The sequence below is a fragment of the Drosophila serrata genome, unplaced genomic scaffold (assembly GCF_035046125.1).
Source record: "Drosophila serrata isolate PLE 108 unplaced genomic scaffold, ASM3504612v1 contig_240, whole genome shotgun sequence".
NCBI lineage: Eukaryota > Metazoa > Arthropoda > Insecta > Diptera > Drosophilidae > Drosophila > Drosophila serrata.
Window position 1 is genome coordinate 5,229,781 of NW_028257138.1, and position 22,734 is coordinate 5,252,514.

The 22,734-nt window shown below is 43.8% G+C and overlaps 7 protein-coding genes, 1 long non-coding RNA gene and 1 pseudogene across 12 annotated transcripts; 4 read left to right on the forward strand and 5 right to left on the reverse strand.

The window, feature by feature from the left end:
- Positions 1-384: 384 nt before the first annotated feature.
- On the reverse strand, positions 385-1,008 carry LOC110183473 (uncharacterized). The gene has a single exon (XM_020951751.2). The coding sequence runs from the start codon at positions 932-934 to the stop codon at positions 527-529; it is 408 nt and encodes a 135-aa protein (XP_020807410.2). The 5' UTR covers positions 935-1,008; the 3' UTR covers positions 385-526.
- Positions 1,009-8,209: 7,201 nt separating this feature from the next.
- LOC147643999 (uncharacterized) lies at positions 8,210-8,637 on the forward strand (annotated as a pseudogene). The gene has a single exon (XR_015271201.1). The product of XR_015271201.1 is annotated as an uncharacterized LOC147643999 (transcript).
- Positions 8,534-12,029, reverse strand: Stam (signal transducing adaptor molecule). Of its 2 annotated transcripts, none has more exons than XM_020951730.2 (4): positions 11,645-12,029; positions 10,951-11,228; positions 9,690-10,896; positions 8,534-9,624 (listed from the first exon to the last, which is right to left on the reverse strand). In XM_020951730.2, the coding sequence occupies exons 1-4, from the start codon at positions 11,685-11,687 to the stop codon at positions 9,059-9,061; spliced, it is 2,094 nt and encodes a 697-aa protein (XP_020807389.2). In that variant the 5' UTR covers positions 11,688-12,029; the 3' UTR covers positions 8,534-9,058. The 2 variants fall into 2 exon arrangements, with proteins under 2 accessions (XP_020807389.2, XP_086686899.1); XM_086830773.1 differs by lacking the exon at positions 11,645-12,029 and adding an exon at positions 11,378-11,522 and having other exon boundaries at positions 10,951-11,307.
- Positions 11,742-13,555, forward strand: aurB (aurora kinase B). Its single transcript, XM_086830777.1, has 4 exons — positions 11,742-12,154; positions 12,213-12,512; positions 12,577-13,294; positions 13,356-13,555. Exons 2-4 carry the CDS (start codon positions 12,379-12,381, stop codon positions 13,485-13,487), a joined length of 984 nt encoding a protein of 327 aa, XP_086686903.1. The 5' UTR covers positions 11,742-12,154; positions 12,213-12,378; the 3' UTR covers positions 13,488-13,555.
- Positions 13,556-13,612: 57 nt separating this feature from the next.
- On the forward strand, positions 13,613-15,692 carry Dnz1 (DNZDHHC/NEW1 zinc finger protein 11). Its single transcript, XM_020951734.2, has 3 exons — positions 13,613-14,121; positions 14,186-14,629; positions 14,747-15,692. The coding sequence occupies exons 1-3, from the start codon at positions 14,006-14,008 to the stop codon at positions 15,015-15,017; spliced, it is 831 nt and encodes a 276-aa protein (XP_020807393.1). The 5' UTR covers positions 13,613-14,005; the 3' UTR covers positions 15,018-15,692.
- SmydA-3 (SET and MYND domain containing, arthropod-specific, member 3) lies at positions 15,552-19,276 on the reverse strand. 3 transcript variants are annotated; one of them, XM_086830775.1, is made up of 5 exons: positions 19,101-19,212; positions 18,577-19,040; positions 16,652-16,981; positions 16,358-16,584; positions 15,552-16,296 (listed from the first exon to the last, which is right to left on the reverse strand). In XM_086830775.1, exons 2-5 carry the CDS (start codon positions 18,930-18,932, stop codon positions 15,698-15,700), a joined length of 1,512 nt encoding a protein of 503 aa, XP_086686901.1. In that variant the 5' UTR covers positions 18,933-19,040; positions 19,101-19,212; the 3' UTR covers positions 15,552-15,697. The 3 variants fall into 3 exon arrangements, with proteins under 3 accessions (XP_086686901.1, XP_020807391.2, XP_020807392.2); XM_020951732.2 differs by having other exon boundaries at positions 18,577-19,276; XM_020951733.2 differs by lacking the exons at positions 18,577-19,040; positions 19,101-19,212 and adding an exon at positions 17,201-18,257.
- Positions 19,277-19,866: 590 nt separating this feature from the next.
- LOC110183423 (voltage-dependent anion-selective channel-like) lies at positions 19,867-21,292 on the reverse strand. The gene is made up of 3 exons (XM_020951702.2): positions 20,709-21,292; positions 20,417-20,647; positions 19,867-20,345 (listed from the first exon to the last, which is right to left on the reverse strand). The coding sequence occupies exons 1-3, from the start codon at positions 21,188-21,190 to the stop codon at positions 20,045-20,047; spliced, it is 1,014 nt and encodes a 337-aa protein (XP_020807361.2). The 5' UTR covers positions 21,191-21,292; the 3' UTR covers positions 19,867-20,044.
- Positions 21,168-21,455, forward strand: LOC147644000 (uncharacterized). Its single transcript, XR_015271202.1, has 2 exons — positions 21,168-21,297; positions 21,371-21,455. It is a non-coding gene; the product is annotated as an uncharacterized LOC147644000 (long non-coding RNA).
- On the reverse strand, positions 21,317-22,617 carry LOC110183424 (voltage-dependent anion-selective channel). Its single transcript, XM_020951703.2, has 3 exons — positions 22,069-22,617; positions 21,784-22,014; positions 21,317-21,727 (listed from the first exon to the last, which is right to left on the reverse strand). Exons 1-3 carry the CDS (start codon positions 22,533-22,535, stop codon positions 21,427-21,429), a joined length of 999 nt encoding a protein of 332 aa, XP_020807362.2. The 5' UTR covers positions 22,536-22,617; the 3' UTR covers positions 21,317-21,426.
- Positions 22,618-22,734: the final 117 nt, after the last annotated feature.

Below are 22,734 nucleotides of genomic sequence, written 5' to 3' on the forward strand. Positions count from 1 at the left end.
CTGGTCATAGTTACTTACGCACATTTGTGCATATGATTCCCAACTGGTTCTAACATCCCCGGAACGAAGTGACTTCTGCCGGCCAAGTCTCAGAAATGTGTTTTGTAACAAAAGTTGCAAGTCATTGTTTATTAGTGTTCAAAGTTAGCTACTAATCATACATACTTTCTGGTCATAGATACTTAATGGTCATAGATACTCACTGTTCAGAGTTACTTAATGTTCATAGGTACTTAATATTCAGAGTTACTTTCCGATCATAGTTAATTACAGATCATAGTTACTTTGTGGTCATTGATACTTACTGTTCAAATTTACTTAATTTCCCTAAATACTTACTGGCCATAGATACTCAATGCTAATTAATTCCTACTAATCATAGTTACTTCGTCTCTTATTTTATTTCAATTACAACTTGTCTCAACTCTTTTAAATATACACAGACTTAAAAAAATACTTAAATTTGTAAGACTACCCAGTAATATTAAACCAAAGTCTTTGCTTCCCTTTGAAAACTCTCAAAAACTCATGCCCTTCGCCGGCACCGAACCCCGAAAAGCTCCAGGCCAGGACGACACCGGCGGCTGGTATCGAAGAGCAGTTCGCCAAAGGCATACCGCATGGTCATGGTCAGATCCTCGATGTTTCCAATGTCGCAGCTGGCCATAAGCGGCTTGTTCGCCATCAGCGGACCACAGGTGGTGCCCTGGAGCAGGCGCTCGTCGAACCTGGCAAGGGCCACGCAGAAGCGCAGCTCCTGGCGCTGCATCAGCCAGGGCACAACCAGCCGCCAGTTGACCTGGCTCCAGTCCAGGTCGTCCTCCCACGAAGGGGTTTTGCCCAGGAACAGGACACCGTTTTGTGACAAGGACTGGGAGCGATGGAGGCAAAAGCAGCACAGGACGAGCAGCTTGAAATGCAAAAAATAACTCATCGTTGTTGGTATGTATATATTTCCGAAATGTTCTCCCAGTTGGATTCACGTCTATTCAAAAGCAAGTGCAATTTCAAACTGAAAACCATTCCAAACACTTCTACGTGATGTGCCGCGAGTCGGTTCTGTGATTTTTAATGACGTACATAAGCCAAGCACGAATTGCAACTGAATCCGTTGAAATCAAGCTGAAAAATTGTTTGCAAAATGAAATTAAATACAGATTTTTATGGTTTTCAGTATAATTTAATTGGGAAATTAATTAAATTTTGGCTAAGCCTTCAATTTAACTATTTTTAAACTAGATATTATGAGATAATGTTTATTTTTTTTTATATTTAATTATAATTTTCGTGTTGAGTCAGTGCGCTACGTGACTTTGGATAGCTTTTGAAGGCAGCACGAGGCCAAACTTTTATTTCAAGTTGTTATTCTTATAGATATTAACAGTGAATGACGTCAATGTTTAGGCTAAATTATATTTAAAGCAATTACAAGTTTATGTAAATAAAGGAAATTAAATTCTTTCAAAGCATACAGAGTGGCAACAGCTCTAAACTAACTTTGCTATTGATATTTCATTTGCGCAATTTAATTAAAAACAAAACATAAATAAATTACAACTATTACCCAGTTTAAACTAACATACTTTTAATTGCCAAAATTTAAACCCGATTTAATTGTTAATAATTGAGAGGCTGAGGAGAAGAAGGAGGGAAACCCAAACAAATATATTTTTTATTCCCCGCTTGAATGAGGCATTTCTGTGACAGCTGTAAAACATTGGCACAGACATGTATTTACGAATTTCCCCAATAAATCCTGGACAGAAAAAGTCAAACTAATAAAAGTCACGGGAACGTGCAGAAAGGTGGTAGATTTGGGCCAGGGAAAATAATTTTGTTAGTAGAGGATACCAACTATTGACACGATTAATTGGTGGGTAAAAGGGGTACATATAGTATATTTGGGATGTTAGAAAATATTATATATATTATAGGGAGTTGATATTCTGTTTGATATATATCTGTAATATAATCGGAAAAGGATACCTCATGTTTTTAATGTATTGAGCGATAATTTCAATATTTATACATGCGATATATCAAAATTAATGTTATAGTTTATATAATATTATGCTTAATATTTATGTCAATATATATATATAGAAAAGGATACCCTCTCATATCCTTTCGATACATCCCCAACATACAGCTGTCGCCGTGCCAGGACGACACAAAATGAAACGTGCTGAGCAAGACGACGTCGTCGGCGTCAGACAAATATCGAAATTATAATTTTTTAATCATAAAACACACAAAACGAATGCTGCAAATATTGCTAGTACGTTCCGGGCGTGGCCAACACAAACACCCACGGCGGCAGCGACTGCCAAAAATGGCGCAAGGACCCCGGCCATTTGCCTATATCTTTTTTTATTTTATTTCATGTTGTTGCTGGTCTTGTTGTTATTGTCCCGGGTCCGGAAACAAATTACAGCAAACAATTTAAAAAATGTTTGCAAACAAACAGGAACCAGAAAGGAGCAACAAAAAGGGAATGACGGAAATGTTATCTAGGCGGCAAGAAGACAACGACGGTTACCAAAAAACGGATGTACAGTGCCAGGACCAGAGTCTGGCAGCCGAAAATAATACCCAAAACTGATGACTATCATAACTGTACAGTCCTGCACAGTCCCGTGTAGGCAGGGCCCACTGTCCTGTGGAAAGGCTTGAGCGAACAAAAAAACAGTCGGCCGAGATAAAGGACTCGGACTCTGACTTGGACTCCTTGCGCTCCCATTGTTCGTTCGGTCGCTTCCTCTAAAGTCCCTTTAACCTTTTCGTTTCACTTAGTTAAGCAAAAACGAAATTTTTATTAGCAAAATGCATAAATGAATAGAAAATAGTTAAACAAACCAACGATGCCCGGGCACGACTAAGTTGGACCCAGGTGCAACTGTGGTCCCAGCATTTCGCCTTGGTTTCTGCTGAACTCGACATAAAAACCCTTGCCAGGACTCCCTGCCAGGAGTTCCATGTCCAATAACTTTTTGAACAAAAAGGCGTTCCTCTGGCTTCGCACAATTGGATTATTCCTGCTCCTGGGGCATATGGGAAATTATAAAGTGATTACTTTAAGATGCACTTGGGATAAATATTAGTAAGGACTTTAACTCTTCTTTAAATATTTAAATTTGCAAAGGTTTTATTATAAATATAAGTAAATACATGGGGCTATTAAATACAAACATTTTATCAATTTCTTATATGTGTTGTATTGTATTTTAGAGTTTTCTCAGAGCTAAAATTAGTTTTCAAGCTCAGTGCTAATAAATTGCTTTTGCGGTTGAAAGCAAAGTAAGTTCCATTAGTTTTCCTAAACCAATTTTGGTGAATTTCCCAATCAAAGTCTAGAGATGTTGGTGAACCAGGAAAACGTTGGCTATTTTTAAAAGCTTTGCAATGATTCGGGCATTACAAAGTTTAACAACAAATGCAGTTGCCTCCTCCTTCGACACACACATGGCATAAACTTTTTGCGACATATCAATTAACAAATAATATACAAGCTGGCAAAACAGAAAAGCCCAAAAGGCAAAACTATCTAAAAACTTGGATATTTTCGAGAGGGGGGGCTGGGAAAAACTTGTTTCTGTTTTGCCGAAGCAAATCAGAAAGTCATCATCCAAAGTCCGGGAGTTGTCCGGAAGCCCAGAGAACCATTTGCATTTCGGGCCGATCAAGCAGTACGGGTATATATCGTATATGGAATGCAAGGATGAGGAATCCACAGTAGCCGGGAGCCAGACGGTTGCTCTGAGAATTCCGTAGAAAAAGTACTGAGACAATTTCTGCCTCTGCGCACTTTAAAAGTAATTTATCTTTTTTGCGCCCCGTCCGCTGGGTCTATGCTACATGCAATTTGCATAAAACTTACTTGCCTTGTGCTTGGACCCTTTCGGCATTAAATCCACTTTGTTGCCATCTCCATCTCGGCCTGGGTCTCCGTCTCCATCTCCATCTTCATCTCCATCTCCATCTCCATCTCCGTTTCCTAGTGCATCAAACTGTGCTGCTGTTGTTGTTAATTGCAGCCCTGCTGCTGCTGCTGGCGAATAAGTTTTCAATAAAGCGGCTCGTCCTGCAAGGACCCATGCCGAGAGAGCTCAGCTAATTCTTTTGTTTTCATCACTCTCCTAATGACTGGCTCGTATATGGATGTGTGTGTGTGTGCGGAAAATGTGTCAACGGCAGCTGCAAGTGGCCCGAATGCATCAAAGCCAAGTTATCGTGTTCGGTAAATGGGTTAGGCTTCGTCGCTTTCCCAGGATAGCACAGGACACTGGCCCAAGACAAAGCGAAAGTTATTCAGAAACGTTAACGACTTGAAAAATGTAAAGTGACACTTTTTATAATTATTATTAATTTATTTTCAAATTTACATATAAATAAAATATGGAAGAAGGAAAATAGTGCAGAGGCAGACAAAAAAACTAAAAATATAGTTTGTTTTTTTAAAACTTTTAAAATTTAAATATGTGTTAAAGATTTCCCAAATATTTTTCCCATTCTAGCGAAGTTTTCTTCTCGTTTTTATTTGCATTGAAATAAAAAACTGTTTAAATGCTTGTAATTTTTAACAAAAAACCGAAACTTATATACTCTTAAAGATTAACTTAAAAATGTCGCATTCTTAAATCAATATTTTTCGAGATTTTTGTATGTCAATTTTTAGCACAAAACAAAACTAAAAAAACTTATAACTAACCCAAAAATTCATTAATTTCAATTCGGAAACCTTTCCTATGCTAGTTTTTATTAGGGCAATAAAACTGCATACTCAATTTAAAATATAAATTTTTGTCGATTTTTGACAAATATCGAAAAAATTTTCAAAATTTTTTTTTTAATCTGAACATAGTTAGATCGATTCAGCTGTTGATGCTGATCAAGAATATATATGATTTATGGGGTCGGAAATAGGTGCTTCACATCGTTACAAGCTTTTGACTAAAATGAATGTAATAAAACAAAGTGCTCAAGTACATTATATATACATATGTATATGAGTGAATAAATACACATTTAATTTCGGGCATTTTTGCGGAGCACTCCTCAACCGGAAGCTGAAAAAAAGCTCGCCATGCGCAAGTATTTGATATTTATAACATTTTTGTCGAGGTGCTGGTGCAAATAATTAAACACAAATAGAACCAGCGCCAACAAACACAATTACAAAACACAAATTCACACAAAATGTGAAATAATAAACCGCCTAAAAGGCGGCTCTGCCTCGCGGTCGAGCGAGTGTGTGTATGTGTGTGTGTGTGCGAATTTCCCCGTTAATTATTTAAGGCCCAGGAAAAACGAGAAAAACATGGGGGGAAAACATCACCCAACCCTCGAAGCTGTCTGCATATTTGTTCGCGTTCGCTGAACGCATTTTCAATTAACAGAAAAACACTCCTCTTCCATACCGCCGCTTTCCCCACACTCTGTCGCACAACTTTGATTTGTTTAATTAAATTACACTCAGACAAAGGCCTTCAATCATTCACAGCTCTCCAATCACTCATTGGCTCAATCACGCGCCCAACCCCAGCGGAAGTCAATATGCAGCTGCGTGGACGAGTGTGTGTCAGTGTTTGTGATTTAGAACACACACGCGGCACAACCAAGGACCTTCCGCCACCCAGTGGGGCATAGAGATGGTGTACCTCAGCAGGTAGTGTACCTTTGATGCTACTAGATTTAATTGTTCAGGATAAGAAAAGGTATTATTTAAGTGGAACATCAGGGAGTATCTCAAACCTTTATATCCTTACTGAGCAAACTGCTGCTGAACCTTGCCACATCAGAATTTGGTTCCAAAAGGTACTACTTCCTTCAGGACTTGTGTATTATTTGTACCCTTAGTTTCCCACAAAAAGAAAGTTAGTACCTTGGCATCACCAGTGCCCATCCACTATATACTATACCCATTGCCTGGTTATTTGTAGTGTGCTCAAGTACAACTTATCCAAATGCAGTGCAAGCCATCTGCTCGAGTTTGTGTGCTCGCCGTTCGCACGACTCAAGAGAGATGCTGCGATGGAAGTTGGATTGAATCGTTAATTAATGCATGATAAACTCGAGTGGCACAAGGTAAGTACATGGAATGTGCCAGAGCCCAATGTGTGTTGTGCGAAATTTAAGCACAACAAAAAATAAATAAATAAGACAAGGCACGAGAATACCGAACAAAGAGAGTATGCAAATTTTCTGCACGCCTTAGCTTAAGTATTCGTCCTTTTGGGAACAGCTCGGCTTTAAGTTTAATAAAATTCAGAAAATAAAGGAATTTACTTACTTAAAATAAATGCATAAAACATAAGTTAAGCTTACTGTTAACAGCAATTGAAAATATAAAGAAAAACTTAAAAAAATAAGCGCCAAATTCCAAGAGCAAATGCATCATGACCTTGTGGAAAATGCACGAAATAATAAATAGCTTTTCTCAGTCCACATGCCACTTACATATGCTCGGAAAATTGCACATTGGTTGAGGAAAAGAGTGCAAATCGAAGTAGAGCTCACACAATTTCTCAAATGTCAAGGAATTGTGAAAACTCTTTGGTATTTTCAATAAAAAAACATATTTACAAATACTTGAGAGAGGATAAAAAGGAGAAATTAAAGTTCTACTGTATCCGCTTTTTAAAAAATCTTTTAAAACTAAACCATTTAGCAATTTAGATCAATGCTCTACTCGGCATCCTTCACATTTATTTTTTATCCCTCAAATATTCCGCATTTTTCCGACCTTAACTAACTGTTGACTAAACAACGGCGAGAAAATAAATAAAAAAATGGGAGGAAGAAAACAAAAACTATTCACAGCTTATCGGCGAACAATAGACCATTGAATAAATATCAAAAGCAAATAGCCATAAATATTTTTTCTCTGCCCCATATCTCCGCACTTTGGGTTTTTCAAACAATTTTTTTTTTATTATTAGATTTTCACCGATTTTGCACATGGCGGAAAAAAATATTTTGAGTCATTTGCAGCAGGAAAAGCAAAAGGAGCGAGGCGAGAATCATTTATGCCGCTTTAACAGCCACAAAGCGGCGGCCAGAAAGCCATGCTCCATGGGGCCACAAGGTTCGCGGTTCTATAGTCCGGGGATTTACCGAGCCGGGGACAAAAATGGCAATACGATACATAACGTAATGACGGTAACGTGTAGACTTTTACGACACACAGACAGGCATACATAGAAAACGCGAAAGGCGCGAAGCTTTACGATGCCCGCATCATTTGATTTTATTGCCAAGTGCTGGGAGAGAACGAAAAAAAAAGCAGGCCAACTCGGGAGACTGGCAGACAGACAGATACGTAGCGGGATGCTGGGTCCGTCCTTGAGCCAGTTGTTTCTGATTAATGCCATCCGACTCGAAGGATGCAACGGAGCACGGCACAAAATGCAAATCACCCGGCGGAATAATCAAATCGAGAACGAAACTGAGCAAGGCGAGGCATCAAAGTTGACGACGAACGGAAGCTGCGCTGCTGCTCCACAAAGGCATCACCAAGGCACCATTGCACAATGGCACTTTGCCCAAGGGCGTGTGTGCATGTGTGTGTGCAGGTGCTTTTCTCACGGCAATCGCAACAAAATCAATTAATTTAAAAAATACTTCATGCATTTGTTGACATTTTCGCAGTTAGGCAGAAACTGCAACAAATATTTGCATAACCTGCCGCCGCCCATCATCGCCTCCTGGCTTGTTTTCGTTTTGCTTTTGCTACCTCTGTTGCTGACATTCCGCATTTATTGACATTTTCTATTTACCAGGCTCAGACTGTCTCACATTTTGACAGTTTATTTCACAGGATTTCAGTGCCATTGAGCGCAGAATGGGAATTTTGCTGCTGAATTGTTGCATGTTAGCCTGGCATGCGGAGAGACACTGGCATGTGGCAAGGAAATGGTTTTGATATATTTTGGGATTAGATATGGAAAAAAATGCACTAACATGAATGAAAGTGGAAAAGTGATCGGCATGTTGTAGATTTACCTTTAGTAGTCACAACTTTATTCATTTAATTAGAGTGCCGCAGGTCCAACTAGTCGTATACGCAATGCCGCTTTGCCTTAAATTACGTATACGTAACCTGTCAAGTGTATAAAACATCCCCATTCTTTCTGTGAATCACACCTTTTAAATCAACAAACTCTAAAGAAACTTTCATTATTCTTAACTCCAAAGTTTAACAAAGCCATTAATGCTTGGTGAGCAGTTCACTACAGGCAAAGTCGATATAAACAGGCTGCCCAATGACTTCCCAATAGAGAAGAGCAACTGCAGTTACCCGTGCAACTTCAACTTGCCTGCACCATGGACGCGTGTAATGCTTCTCAGCCTAAGCGTAAAGACACCTGCCAAACCGTGCTCTCCTGGCTGAATGCCCCGAATCTAACCAAAACGGAGTTCCGTCAACGCCAGCAAATCGTTCACCTGCGTCTCCAGTTACTGGACAAGATCGATGAGGCTCACTACATCAAGCGATGCATTAAGCTGCGCACTCGGGTACAATAAAAGATTTAACTTTTAAATTTAATTGAATGATTTTAATGAATGTGATTCGCTTCGTTACTTTTCTTTATCAGATCTGATCATGATCCGTACAATAAACATAATACATAATAGTTATTCTCTCCTTGCTTACATACAAAGTTATACGTGTGTTGAATATAGAATATTTATATGGTATATCATATCCCCTTGTGTGTTTACCTTCATTCCAAATTTTAAAAATATATGCTGCTGTTTGGGGTACACAAAATTCTGCCCAAAAAATATTAAAAAGAACAAAAAATATAAAGGGACACTTTGATTTTAAAAATTAATTTGGCTTCTCTCTCATTCATATTTTGGGGTTTTTGGTTCACTGACGCGATTGCTTTGCTCGTGGCTCACAGAATATACATAGTAGAGATTCGACAACTTCATCTCATCGACAAGCTGTCCGAAATTAACACTTTCTCATCCTTTTGACTGACTGAAGGTTTCGTTTTTTTTTTTTTTTTTGGGCTAACACCAAGTGAAGGGCTTGATTTTTATTGCTGCAGTTTTACCGCTGCTGCTGGTAAATAGGAATGTTATTTTTGACGGCATCGTTCTGCATGTGATAGCCGCCGGGAGCTGGCCCAACGGGCGGGCCCCCAGCCATGGACATGGCGGCCATCTGCTGGTGAAGCTGACTAAACTGATCATGTGGTGGTGGATGCTGCTGCTGCTGCTGCGGAGACATGTAGCTCTGTGGATTGACGGTAGACGATCCGTTGGCCGCATACAAATTTGGTCCAGGCTGGTATCCCTGCGGAGGCGGCGGTGGCTGTTGATGCTGCGGCGACATGTAGACATGGGGAGCTGCCGGCTGCTGCTGTTGCTGCGGCTGTTGCATTGCGGGTGGAGCTTGTGGGAACTGTGTCTGCGGATCCATGTGATAGCTAGGCTGCTGTGGATGCTGTTGCGGTGGCTGTTGTGGATGCTGTTGAGGATGCGGTTGCGGTGGCTGCTGGGGATGCTGCTGTGGCAGCTGCTGTTGTGTATTGGGCACGGCCGTGGGCTGGGCATTATAGAGGGGCTGGGGCACGGGTGCAGCAGCTGAGGGTTGGGCCAGGTGGGGTGGCAAAGCTGAAAGGGTATTCAAAAGAGAGTGTTATATTATCTTATTAAAGATAGTTTTTAAGACTACTTACAATTCATCTGCGGGGCATGTCCATTTTGATACGGCATTGGCACCTGTCCCTGTGCCAAATAACCACTTGAAGCTCCACCCGGGCCAGCTGGTGCCGCTGGAGCTGGACCATATGGTAGCGAATGCATGCCGGGGTAGTTTTGGGCCGTAGGAAAACCGCCAGCTGCGGGATAGCCAGGTGCTCCGTAGAGAGCTGCTCCCAGAAATCCAGGAGCCATTCCGGGCATAAACCCACCCGCTGCTGCCGCAAACTGTCCCGCCGCAGCTCGATCGTCCCGCATCAGCGTATGGTATAGATTGATGGCATCCACGAGGTCGCTAGACAACTGAGTCAGCTGGGCATGCTTGCGGTCGACGCGTTCCAACTCTGCGTCTATCAACGGACCCATCTGATGGACCTCCTGCTCCAGCCGCAGCATCTCGTCGCTGTCCTGTGACGGATCCTCGGGATTCGCCTCATGGAGCAGATGCAGAAGCCTATCGATCTTCGACTCGTCGATCTCCACAGGCTGAGCGGCGGCAGCAGCGACGGCCGCTTCAGTCTTTAGCTGCAAAGCTGCAGCCGAATCCAACTCCCTTTGTCCGGCGGCAGCGGCGGCCGACTTATGCTGCTGATTGATATCCAAGCGCTCGGGATCTACGGAAAGATCGGCAGTGACAAAGTTAGAGGGAAAGAGACCCTCGCCGCGCTGATTGAAACCCTTCCACCAGTTCGGATCGCTGTCGTCCATTACATGGATAATCTCTCCCGAGAAGAAGGTCAGTTCGTTCTCCTCCGCCGCCTCGAAGTCGTACAGGGCCCGCACCTTTCTTGGCTCCGGTGCTGGAGTGGCGTTGCTGGCATCGCTCGGCGCAGAGGATGCCACGGCATTGCCTCCTCCGAATGAAGGATACAAAGAGGGATAGGCACTGGCGGTGCTGGAGCTGGTAACAGCTCCACTTCCAGTCTTGGGACTTCCCTTGTTCTCCTTGAGAGACAGTTCGATGGCCTTGGCAATGTCGTCCTCTTCCTGCTGGCTGCTGACCACATTCGGATCCTTGGGCAAGGCGGCAGCCTTTTCGGCCACAGACTTGCTGCTCTCGTCACCCAAATTTCTAAAATCGTAGCGCTCCATACGCAGCTTGGTGTAGAGAGCGGGTATCAGTTCCAGCTCCCGATCGTTTTTGTAGTCGTTCTCAACCCAGTTCTTCAGGACTTGCCGCATTTTCTATGAGGAAATAAGGGTTATTTACAGATCGGGATGGTGAAGCTTGGTACTCACCAGAGAAACCTTCGGCTGCGCTTTGGCCAGCAGCCGGCGGAACTCCGTTTCAAAGTCTCGAGAGGCAACCTCCAGGTGGAACGGCTTGCCACAGTTGCTGGACAGAGCGTCCAGAAGCGTAATGGCCTGCATCACCACGTGCGGATCGGAGTGGCCCATGCGCCGCATCACCGCCTTCAGGCAATCCTTGGACAAACGCGGATTTGTGGTTACTTTATCGCACACATCCAAGATCAGTGTCCAGTCATCGTTGGTGTTCGTCTCGCTGGTGGCCTTTTCTATGAGTTTAGAACAACACAAAGAACGGAATTAGCTTATCGCTGGCGGTGACTCATATTGAAAAGTGAAGATAAGGCGCTGATTGGAACAATAAAAAAAATCAATACAAATTGCATTACGGGAGGGGGAGGTGGTGGTGCTACGTCACTCAAGGTCAGCGACTGCCAGCCGAAAAACTCCAACAAGAAGAAGGGTCAACGGACGCAAGGCACAGCTGCGCACAGCATCCCTCTCACATGACTTCCTTTGTTGTCTGTTTGGTTAATTAGATGAAGCGAAGAATGGATAGGAAACTACGCGCAAAAGGGGGCAAAAGTCCGCCGATAAGAATAGAAAACTATGAAATGCAGCCAGCCATCCATTCCAATTGGAAATGCATCGCATTCTTCTACGCCGCTATCAATAAATTACTTACCCACGTCGGCATCGAAAGGCGACGACTGCCCGAAGATACCCATGCTGCTGCGCTATTTGCAAACAAGCTGCGGTGCGTTGGTGTTTATCCAATCTCTAGTCCAGCCAATCCCCCGTTCGCACTTTGTCCAGATTATTTCCCTTTTGTTTTTACTCGGGCTATCGATTTTCGGTGCGTCTAGGCGACAAAGAGACGTCTCCGTTCCAGTTTTTCCCTGCGATATCCTTTTGCGCGTTATTTTAACGGCTAGCGGGCAAACGAAGATTGAAGAAAAGCTTAAGAGGGGCCAGGAAAACGATTTTAAATTCGCTAAATTTACGTTTATTGTGTAAAAAAATGACTAATGGCGAGTGTGCCCAGTTGGTAGGTTGACGCGAAACGCCAGGGGCTCGACCTATGGATAGGGTTGTCGTCTTGCAAAAAATTTAAACCGATAGGTCAGTTTCGTTTTCTTACAATTTTGCGTTTCTTAATCATTACAGAATTAATTCTTTTTAGTTTTGAATAAACGTAAGTAAGTTGTGGTTAAACACATATACCATATATATTTTTTGAAGATTTGTTTTAGACACCTGGATCTAAGTCAATTTCTGTTAACAGCTGATTTTGTCATTAGTGACAGTCGGTCACACTAATATCAGCATTCGAAAAAAAACGCGCAAATCAAAGGGACGCCGTCGAAAAATATATAATATTATTGTTTTCCTCAATATTTCCGTTGGTATTATAGCGCCATGACGCAGCCCCGTCAAAAACATGCCAACCGCACCCACCTGCCGCAACTGCTAAGCAATGTGCCCGAGGATTACCAGGAGCCGGTCAACAAAATGTGCCTCAAGATGTTGTCTCACGACGCCTACGGCAAACCGTAAGTATTTAGGAGCTTTGAAAAGTAAAGTAACCAGAATTCATTGATTTGCACACATACACAGGTACGAATGGACTGCCCGTGACTTTGAGATGGGCGCCCACTTGGGGCGTGGCAAGTTTGGGCGCGTCTACTTGGCCCGCGAGCGCCACTCACACTTTTTGGTGGCCATGAAGATTATGTTCAAGGAGGAGCTGCGCAAGGGCAACGTGCAGCGGCAAGTGCTGCGCGAGATCGAGATCCAGTCACGTCTGAAGCACCCCAACATCTTGCGCCTGCTGACCTGGTTCCACGACGAGAGCCGCATTTACCTGGCGCTTGAGATAGCCTCCGGCGGAGAGGTCTACAAGCATCTGCGTTCTGCGCCCAATCACCGCTTCGACGAACCGAGGTCGGCAAAGTACACATACCAGGTGGCCAATGCCCTGAACTATTGCCACCTGAATAATGTTATTCATCGCGATCTGAAGCCGGAGAACATTCTGCTGACTAGCACTGACGACCTAAAGCTAGCCGACTTTGGATGGTCGGCCCACACGCCCAACAACAAGCGACGCACTCTATGCGGAACCCTTGATTATCTGCCACCAGAGATGGTAAACAACTCATCCTACGACGATTCGGTGGATCAGTGGTGCCTCGGTATCCTCTGCTACGAGTTCCTCGTGGGCTGCGCGCCCTTCGAGTCGAACAGCACGGAGAGCACCTACAATAAGATCCGGCGACTGGAGATCCACTATCCCTCGCATTTGTCCAAGGGCAGCAAGGAGCTCATATCGGGGGTAAGAGCAACTTTACTATAATATAATACAGTAACTAACGTATGTCGCTTTTAATTTACAGCTGCTGCGTCTCCAGAACCGAATTGGCTTGGTTGCCGTGATGACACATCCTTGGGTCAAGGAGGGAATGGCCGAGAGGGCCCGTCAGCTCGAGGCGCAGCAGCGGGGCAAGGAAAACCAGGTCAAGAACTGAGACAGTAACACTTTTCAGATTTTTTATATTATTACGAGTGTATTTTTAATAAAAACAGTTAAAGTAAATTATTTTCTTAATTACATTTTTAAATTTATAATGATGTAGTGAAATCCCTTGATGGCGGAATATTTTCAGTGTAGAGTGCACAGTGCGGTTTTTACGCCCTTCTGGGCAACGGTCACACTAAATAAATAAATGAAATTTCCAAGCGTAAAATAAACCCTAAAAGTCAATGAAACGCTTGATTTGCGTTTTATTCACACATATCGAGTGCGGATAGTGCGGCAGCCGACGCGTCCCCACCAGCAATAAGCCCGCAGCCCACTGGAGCGGATCGTGAGCCCCCAGACAAGCCGTAGGGAGTACAGCAACAATTGTTATTTTTCGCCCCTCGATTTGTCGCAGGGGGAGGGGCGACGGAAATCAGCCCCTTCGGTTTCTAATTGAATTAAAAAGAGAGGAGGAAAAGTCAAATAATTAAAAACAATAGTGCAGACCTAGTGGACGTCACAGCAATGGTCTTCATACGCGATCCCTGCGGCATCGCCTGCTTGGTGGTCACCTACGGCGCAGTTTTGTACGCGGACTATGTGGTCATCCGCTGGATCATATTGACCACTATGCCGGGCAGGTGAGTAATCGCTAATCACTTATCAAGTCACATCCATTGATCGGTATTCCATTGTCACCATCAGCCTCTGGATGTCCTTCCATGTGGTGCTTTTCAACACCGTGGTCTTCCTGCTGGCCATGTCGCATGCCAAGGCCGTGTTCTCTGATCCCGGAATCGTGCCCCTGCCCGCTAATCGTCTGGACTTTTCCGACCTGCACACCACCAATAACAAGAACAATCCATCGGGCAACGGCCACAGCAGCGAATGGACCGTGTGCACCCGTTGTGAGACATACCGCCCGCCGCGAGCCCACCACTGTCGCATCTGCAAACGCTGCATTCGGCGCATGGATCATCACTGTCCATGGATCAACAACTGCGTGGGTGAGCGCAACCAGAAGTACTTCCTGCAGTTCCTCATATACGTGGCCCTGCTATCGCTTTACTCTATTGGACTGATTGTCTCCTCGTGGGTGTGGCCCTGCGATGAATGCAACCAGAATGTGATCGAGACCCAGGTTCGAATGTGAGTATATATACAGTCCTATTTGGGTTTAACTTATCTGTATGCAACGTGCGTTGTCGGCTGCTCGTGGGGAGGCTATATGTGACTACAAATAAGGGAATACATTTCCCCTTCCAGGATTCATTCCGTCATCCTCTTGCTGGTCTCCGCTCTGTTTGGCCTGTTCGTAACAGCCATCATGGTGGACCAGCTACACGCTATTCTGTACGACGAGACGGCCGTGGAAGCGATACAGCAGAAGGGCACCTACCGACCCAACCGGCGCAAGTACCAGCTCTTGGCCGATGTCTTTGGACGCGGCCATCCGGGCCTATGGCTACTGCCCTGCACTAGCTTGAATCACGCCTCCCGCTACCACGACACGCCGCTGCTGAGCCACGAGGTCTAGGGTCCGGAAGTATTTATTATTATCTGTTGTCCTTGTGTTTATTGTGTGCCTGCTGAGGAGGGAGCCCGGCAAGAATGTTTTTAGTTTTTAAACAAAGTGTGATTTCCATTTTTTTTACTCAGCCCTTAAAACTCGATTCGTATTGCGTATTGTGTGTATTATAGTGCAGATTCCAACTTAATTTATGCTTTAGTTTATAATCATTTTGAAATTATAAATATAAAGGAAGCAGGGATGAGGAGAAAGGAGCAGGGAGAGCATACTCAAAAGAAACTTGGATATTTTATAGGGAATTTGCATGCAGACGTAGAGCATTTTTGTACGCCGATAGGAAGGATAGATCTTCGGCCAGCCGGGGTATTTTTTACCAGTATCCGATTAAGCGAAAATATTCTGATTTGAGACATGGGAAAATCTCAAAACTGCATACCAAGCTTAGGGTGTAAGTAAGCATTTACGATTTACGATCCAATAGTAGACGCGTATTAATACCAAATCAAAACTGTGTGCAGTAATAGTTTGTAATAATTGTAATCGATTTTAAGTTGTAGTTTATTGTTCTTTTTGGACCTTCAAGCACTAAAGAGTTATTCAATGTAACACCACCACCATCCGAAAGAGATTGCCCCACTTGAACAGTTTTTCCAATAAAGCTATCTGATATGCATAAGTAAATACGTTCAATCGAGCTCACTTCCCAGGCCCTCAACACTCAGGCTCAGTTGTTTCAGCGCCTGCTTGGCCACTCCACAGAGCACGCCCTCCTGTGAACTTTGGTCCTCGAACTCCAGGATCTCCACGCACTCTTTCAGCAGATCGATGGCATCGACAAGCCGGGCACGTAGCTCGCCACCCTTCAGTTTGTTGGCTATGAAACCGCTTTTGGCCAGCAGAACCAGCGGAACGTGCATCTCGTACAGATTCATTGCGCGTGTGCGACTCAGGCCAGGTTCAAAGGAGTTCAGCACTTGCAGCACCTCGCGACATAGTTGTGCCTTGCGCTCCAGCTGGTGATCTGGCAACTGGACCATTTCGTAGCCCTGCACCCGTCCATACATCTCGATAAGCAGCTGCCTTAACCCCGTGGCGATGTAGTGCATCGGATGCAGCAGGGACTTGTACTTGCGCAGCAAACGTTCGGCCTCCTCCAGACGCTTTGGGCCCATATCCAAGGCTTGGACGGTATTAACCTCCGATTGCAGAGATTGTAACATTGCCTGAACCTCCGGATTGCTTGTGATAGCGCCACAGGTGCTGCAGTTCCAACTGGTATCGGACTCTGGTGGAGGAAATATTTGTATATAAATTGGATACATTTCTAACTTCGGCATTCTACTCACCCGTAGGCTGCCAGGGGACTTGGTAACCCTCGGCACACTGTCCGCACTTCAGGCTGGAGAAGTGCGTCTCCAGTTCGGTGGGATCCAGGCAGCGATCGCATTGGCAGACAAAGTACTTCCCCTGCCGTAGATGGTTTTGCCTCTGAGCGGAGCCATCCAAGGTGTAGGTGTAGCTGTGATGCAGGGGCTGACCTTCCTCCAGATCCACCATAGCTCGCAGGCGAATTCTGTGAATAGAATATTCATTATTTACTTGGAATGCTTTGCAGATAGAGATAATTCCTAGATACTTACTTAAACCCCTCGCTGGGATAGATGCTCCTCGATGTGTTCGGCACACAGTTGTGGGCCAGAATGCCAGTGTACGGATACAGACACCTCAATGGATAGCCCCTCGAAGTCCTGGCCTCAAAGGCGTTCACCTCTAGGACTCCCACCACCTGCATAATTAGCTCCTCACTGAATCGAGAGGCCAGCTTGCAGGGACCCCGCAAATACTGAGCAATGTTCACGCGATCCGCATGCCACAAGTCTGCATCCTGTTTACGCTCCTCCTCGTGATGCTCCATGGGGGCCACTTCGCTGTCCCATCTCGCCGGATTCGCCTCCTTGGCCAAAAGAACCCTGGAAATCACAGAAATACGGATGGAAATTACAAAATGAAGGTATTAGCCTATCAAGATAAAAAATTATAAGTGTAATACTTAAAATATCTTTAACTCTATACTAAATATTTTGAGATTTGACAGATAGGCGATTTTAATCTAAAGATTACACAGTGGACCCCCCAGATTTACAGATGGCTGGGTCTATTTCTGTACCACTCGCCGCCGGGTTCTTCACCTGAGCGGCATAATGCAGTCCAGCTGGGGACAGTGGTTGCTCCCCTTGGGCAGGTTAAAGAATCGAGCACGAGCATCTTGGAATACCCGGCACTCCTGTTTGGAATGATGATTATCCTGGATTCGGGAGCACTCCTCGCACAGCGGCCAACCACATTCGGTGCACAGGTCAGGATCCGATTCGTAGCAGCCCAGACAAACCACAGGTCCATTACACTTCGGTCCCAGGGCAAATGGCAACTCCTCGATCAGCAGACCATGACCTGCCACCGGCCCCTGGGCCACCAGATAGCGTCCGCAGACGGGACTCCATTGCACCGATGTGCGATTCACCGGTAGCGTTGGCGTCGATGTCATTTCGCTGACTGGCACGGCCACAGTTTATGGCATCTGCCATCTAGCTAGATAGCAACATCTTGGTCTGCCTCGGACATCAAGCATTAATATTTACGGGCACAGTGGTCACGATACGTAATTTATTTTTCTTATGCATGGCATTAGACGAATTTTCGTTGAAAAGTTTAGTAAACGTGTTTATTTAGTAAAAGAATTTCACTATAATCAAAATACAAAAATAAGATTAAATAGAATTATTTAATTAAACTTGTTATTAAATTATAGGTCCACCCTACTCAATTATATATATTTCTCCTGGGTTGTTGAGGCTCTCAAGTTCTATTTCCATTTAATTTTAATTCAAATATGCTATGGATTAAATAAATATACGGAATACGTATATAGAACATAAATATAAAGAAATAGGTACATGCAATTAAGAGGGCATATTAGCTTTTTATAATTGAGTATTTTTAATGCAAAGTCGGAACAAGTTTTTTAATTTTGTTAGCAAATTTTGTGCTATAAAATACGTTGCATATTATAGCAGTAATCATAAGGTATTAATTGTACTTTTTAAAATATATATTGAACGGTGTTCTCCATATAGTAAAGTAAATTTAATAATTACAAATACAAGATAATGTTTAAGATCATGGCCAAAAATTAAGAATGCCCCTTGAGGTCTTTATGTATAGGGTTTATAAAAGGTATTTGTAATTTATATTTACTACGGAATAGATAAAATTGTATATTTTAATGGATTCTATGTCCAATCCCACCACTGTTCCCTGCACTTTAGTGTTGTCTTTTGATCTACGCCAGCAGCCGCATTGCCTCCGCCTTCTATCTTCTTCCTCGCACCTCTGCAGCCTCCTTGGTCGTCGTCTCCCCTGATCTTTCGTTATTTGCCTGCCCACAGTCCGCCAACCCCTTTGCCAGAAATGCGCACATTCTGCCAAAACTAATATATTCCCAGAAACCAATGTTTTGACAGGTAGTCCGGCCCCCGATCCCCCGCTGGAGTCCCAACGAACTAACCTCAATGGTGTTATGCAATCTAATTGCGTACAGACGCCATCGTCGCTCACATTCCCGGCGAAAGTGACACGTGCGGCGGAGAAGATCTCGCATTCGTTGCTATGATCGGTGGCGTCATCCCCACCGGCACACGATGCGCATAGTGGCCAATCGCAGATCTCGCAGCGATCCAGGGAATCGCCATCCTCGCCGAACTGCAGGAACTGGTAGCAACCGAGGCACACGATGCCGCTGTCCCGTTTCGGGCCCCGAGCGAAGGGCAGCTCCTCCAGAACCAGATCCCCGCGACGCACGGACGACGCGGTGGCCAGGCAGCGTCCGAAGACGGCGTCCTGCTCCAGACGAGCCTTCAACATGCTGTCGCTACACTCGCAATGCACATTACACCGACTGATGCTCTGATGCCATGGGATGCGGTCGGGTGGAGCGGCTGCTGGGAGTTCTTAAAATAGGTCCATGTGTACCTAAAAAAAATCAATTGCTGTCAAGTAGTGATTGAGTTAATTAACTACTTTCTATGGCACCACAGTATTTATTTGGACCGTTACAACACGTATTTTTAAAACGAGAAAAAAATGTTAAAAACCCTTGATAATTAAAAGTAAACAAAAGGCATAAAAGAAACTTTCAGCATTCACCACGGGCACAAAAAGCTCTCTCATCGAAATGGATCTCATCGATTTAATAGAATTATTAATAGAACTGTTTCGCGGGAAAGTAGTTTTTTATTTTGAAAAATAGTGGCTAGTGGTGGTAGTTGTATAAAATCACCTTACATAAAATTACTACAATTCTGCTAGATATAAGTTTAATTAGTTTATCTATTATCGAGTTTTTAATTTCAATGAGGATGCTTCCTCAGAAGAAATAAAAACAAGAATGGAAACTAAACTTATAATATCATTCTTTGAGTCGATATTAATCTTTATTTTATATGATTATTTTGTCTATAAATTAAATTTTAAGAAACTTATAACTCAGCCAAAAGTGCATTAATTTAAGTTCGGAAACCTTTCCTATTCTACTTTTTATTAGGGCAACAAAACTGCATACTCAATTTAAAATCAAATTTTTTTTCGATTTTTGACAATTTTAATGATGTAACCCAATCTTTTTTTGCAAAAATCGAAAAAATGTTAAAATGTTATTTCCTCCGGACATAGCTAGATCGATTCAGCTGTTGATGCTGATCAAGAATATATATGATTTATGGGGTCGGAAATGACTCCTTCACAGATTAACAAGCTTCCGACTAAAATTATATTACCCTGCAAGTGGATAAAAACGTTCTTTTGTGAAACACAACAAAATTTATTTATTGTCATCAGTTTTGTTGAAATTGTACTGGCAACTGGATTCCGCAATTAAGCTATTGTGCTCTCCCATATAATATTGCACTTCAACGTGACTTTTACATGTATCCAACCTGGAGCACAACATTACAAAATGACACAAAGTTATCGGTGGTCTAGCATTGAAATTCCAAAGAAGCGCCCATCTTGTGAGCTCCACCGATCGGATCCGCCAAATCGAAACCCACATGATACATAACATGAAGGTTTTCGCTTACTTTCCCTTGATAGACAACCCCAATCCTCGAGTCTTCTCTAAGCCTGACCTTTAGCAGCGTTCCATTCCCAAAGTCGTACTGTCCACCGACTGATACTTGCTTGAGATTTTCCGAACTGTACAGGTTAGCTTTTAAGGCCAAGGCCCAGCTCTCGCTGATCCGTTGAAAAATCGAGCCTCGCAAGTTTTTAAAATTCTCCCTACAAGATAATTATTGTTAATTATATTATAATTATTTACCCTCTCCTCTTCAGCACCAACGAAAACCTACAGTTTGAGTCCGACCTCCGTGTTGCCATTGTAATAGCCCAGGCAGAGGGCGTGCATGTCGAAGGCCCTCTCCTCGAGATTGTACACTGTGCGATAGCCAACCAGACAGTTTTCCACAGGCGCCGCAACCACGTAACCCATGACATGTGGCTCTTTATAAAAGGGCACCACCAGTTCCACTTTTAATGGACTTAGTTCAAAGCCGCACTTTAGCTTGCCTTTGAATGTGACTCTGGGGAAAAAACATAAGCATTATGATATCCGAAACTAGTAACCTCGTTGCCAGAACTCACTCGTCCTTCGTGAGTATTGACGTCTGGATGGCGCCATAGGAGGAACCGGAATTCAACGTAAGCTCCGTCAGAAATTCACGGGGTGTCAACCAACTCTGGGCCAACGTGAAGTTGCCGATCTCCTTGAACACCTCAACTCCCCCAAAGACGTCCCTTGCCTCCGGATAGGCTTCGCCAAAGGTGCTCAGATGGTAATCATTGTTTGTAATGGTGGTGCAAATGAGCTGCCAAACACCAAGCTTGAATCCCTGCAGGAGACACTCCTTGGCACAGCCGCCCACATGGAAATAGCTCGCCTTCTGGCCTTCCTCTAGCGGAGTTGGTATTACCTCCGGATCAACTGGATTAATCTTTGGGGTCTCAGATTCTTGTTCGACGGGTTCAGTCTTATTATCCTCCTTAGGTGGCTCCTTCTTCTTCGAAGAAGGGCGCCGCCGGCGAATCCGGAAAAAGTTACGGAATTTTGACATAGGCGTTGACATTGAAAAAAAAAAAAAAAATTTAATTAAAATAAATTTTGAATTTGGACTGTTTGAAAGTATATTTGACAACAGGTAACTAGTCTCCTGTCAAGATCCTTATACTAAGGGTAAGTGAAACTCATAGAATTTTGTTTTAAGAAAGACCTAACGTTTTATTTATTATCAAAATGGTTTTAACAGGATTTACAAAAGACTTTGGAACCACCTAAACCAAAATTTAAATTGTAAACAATCGTCTATACATTAAAGTACCACGCAGCGCCCAGCCTAATGTCTCCATTGAGTGGGTCTTTTCCATCAAAGCAGCAGTTAAAAAGAACCTCAATGCCTTTGCTAAGTTTCCGCTGGTAGATGAAACCCAAACGAGCATCTCCCGTAATTTTGGCCTTAATCAGAGAGCCCGGTTCCCATTCGTACTGGCACCCAATATGGAAGTTCTTCTGACCCACGTTGCCATACAAGTCCGTCTTTAGGGCAAATGCCCAATTTTCACCAAGGCGTTGGAAGATCGAACCTCGAAGCTGATTGAAATTCTCTCTAAAGTATAGTAGGTCGGTTAAGTGAACAGAAAATTTGAACGGAGGACCACGTACAACTTGAGGGCCACTTCTGTGGTCTGGTTATCAAAGCCCATGCAAAAGGCGTGCATGCCGAACTTCCTGACCCCTAAGTCAAAGACCGTTCGGTAGCCCAACAGGAAGTGTTTGGCTGGAGCCAACATAAGGTAGCCCTTGAAAAGGGGTTGCCGGTAAATGGGTATTTCTAGTTCCACCTTTACGGGATTGCGATCAAAACCACATTTCAACTTGCCGGTGAATTGCCATCTGGAAAACAACTATCGTCAGTTAGAGGACTAGAAGAATGAAACTCAAATGTACTCGTCAGCCATGTTGGCAGCTCCCAACTTGCAGACGGATATCCATTGCCCGCCAAAGGCCACTCCTTGTACACCGACGTCGGACAGGAACTCCTGATCAGTTAGCCAGCAGAGGGAGGCATGGTAGGGACCCATCTCTTGTAACACCTCCATGCCGCCACAGGCGTTGGTTATCAACGGATAGCCACCGCCAAAGCCGCTCAGATAGAGATCGTTCTCCGTCCTCGTGGTGGTCTGCAGCCTCCACACACCGTTCTTGTAGCCATCGAGGAGAGACAACTTCGCCAGAACACCCACATGAAAGTATGTAGGCATCTCGCCCTCCAACACAGGCGGCGGAAGTATTTCTCTCGGATTTTCCATTGACGGTTCCCCTTGGCAACAAGCTCCTTCATTTTTCCCGGCTACTTGACTCTTCCACCTGTTGCACCGGAAGAAGTCCTGCAACCGGTCCAAGAATTTCTGCATCTTTAAGAGATTTGGTCCAGAAATACATACAAATTTGGTAGCAAAAAATGAAAATAATTATATATTTTAGAAAGATTTTACATTTCAGTTTGTAGACAAGAAACCTAATCAGTACTAAGTTATATTTTCTAAAACTCAATGACTAAAAGGTATCGGACCGTTTGAGTCGGCTGTTAAAGCTGATCAAGAATATATATAC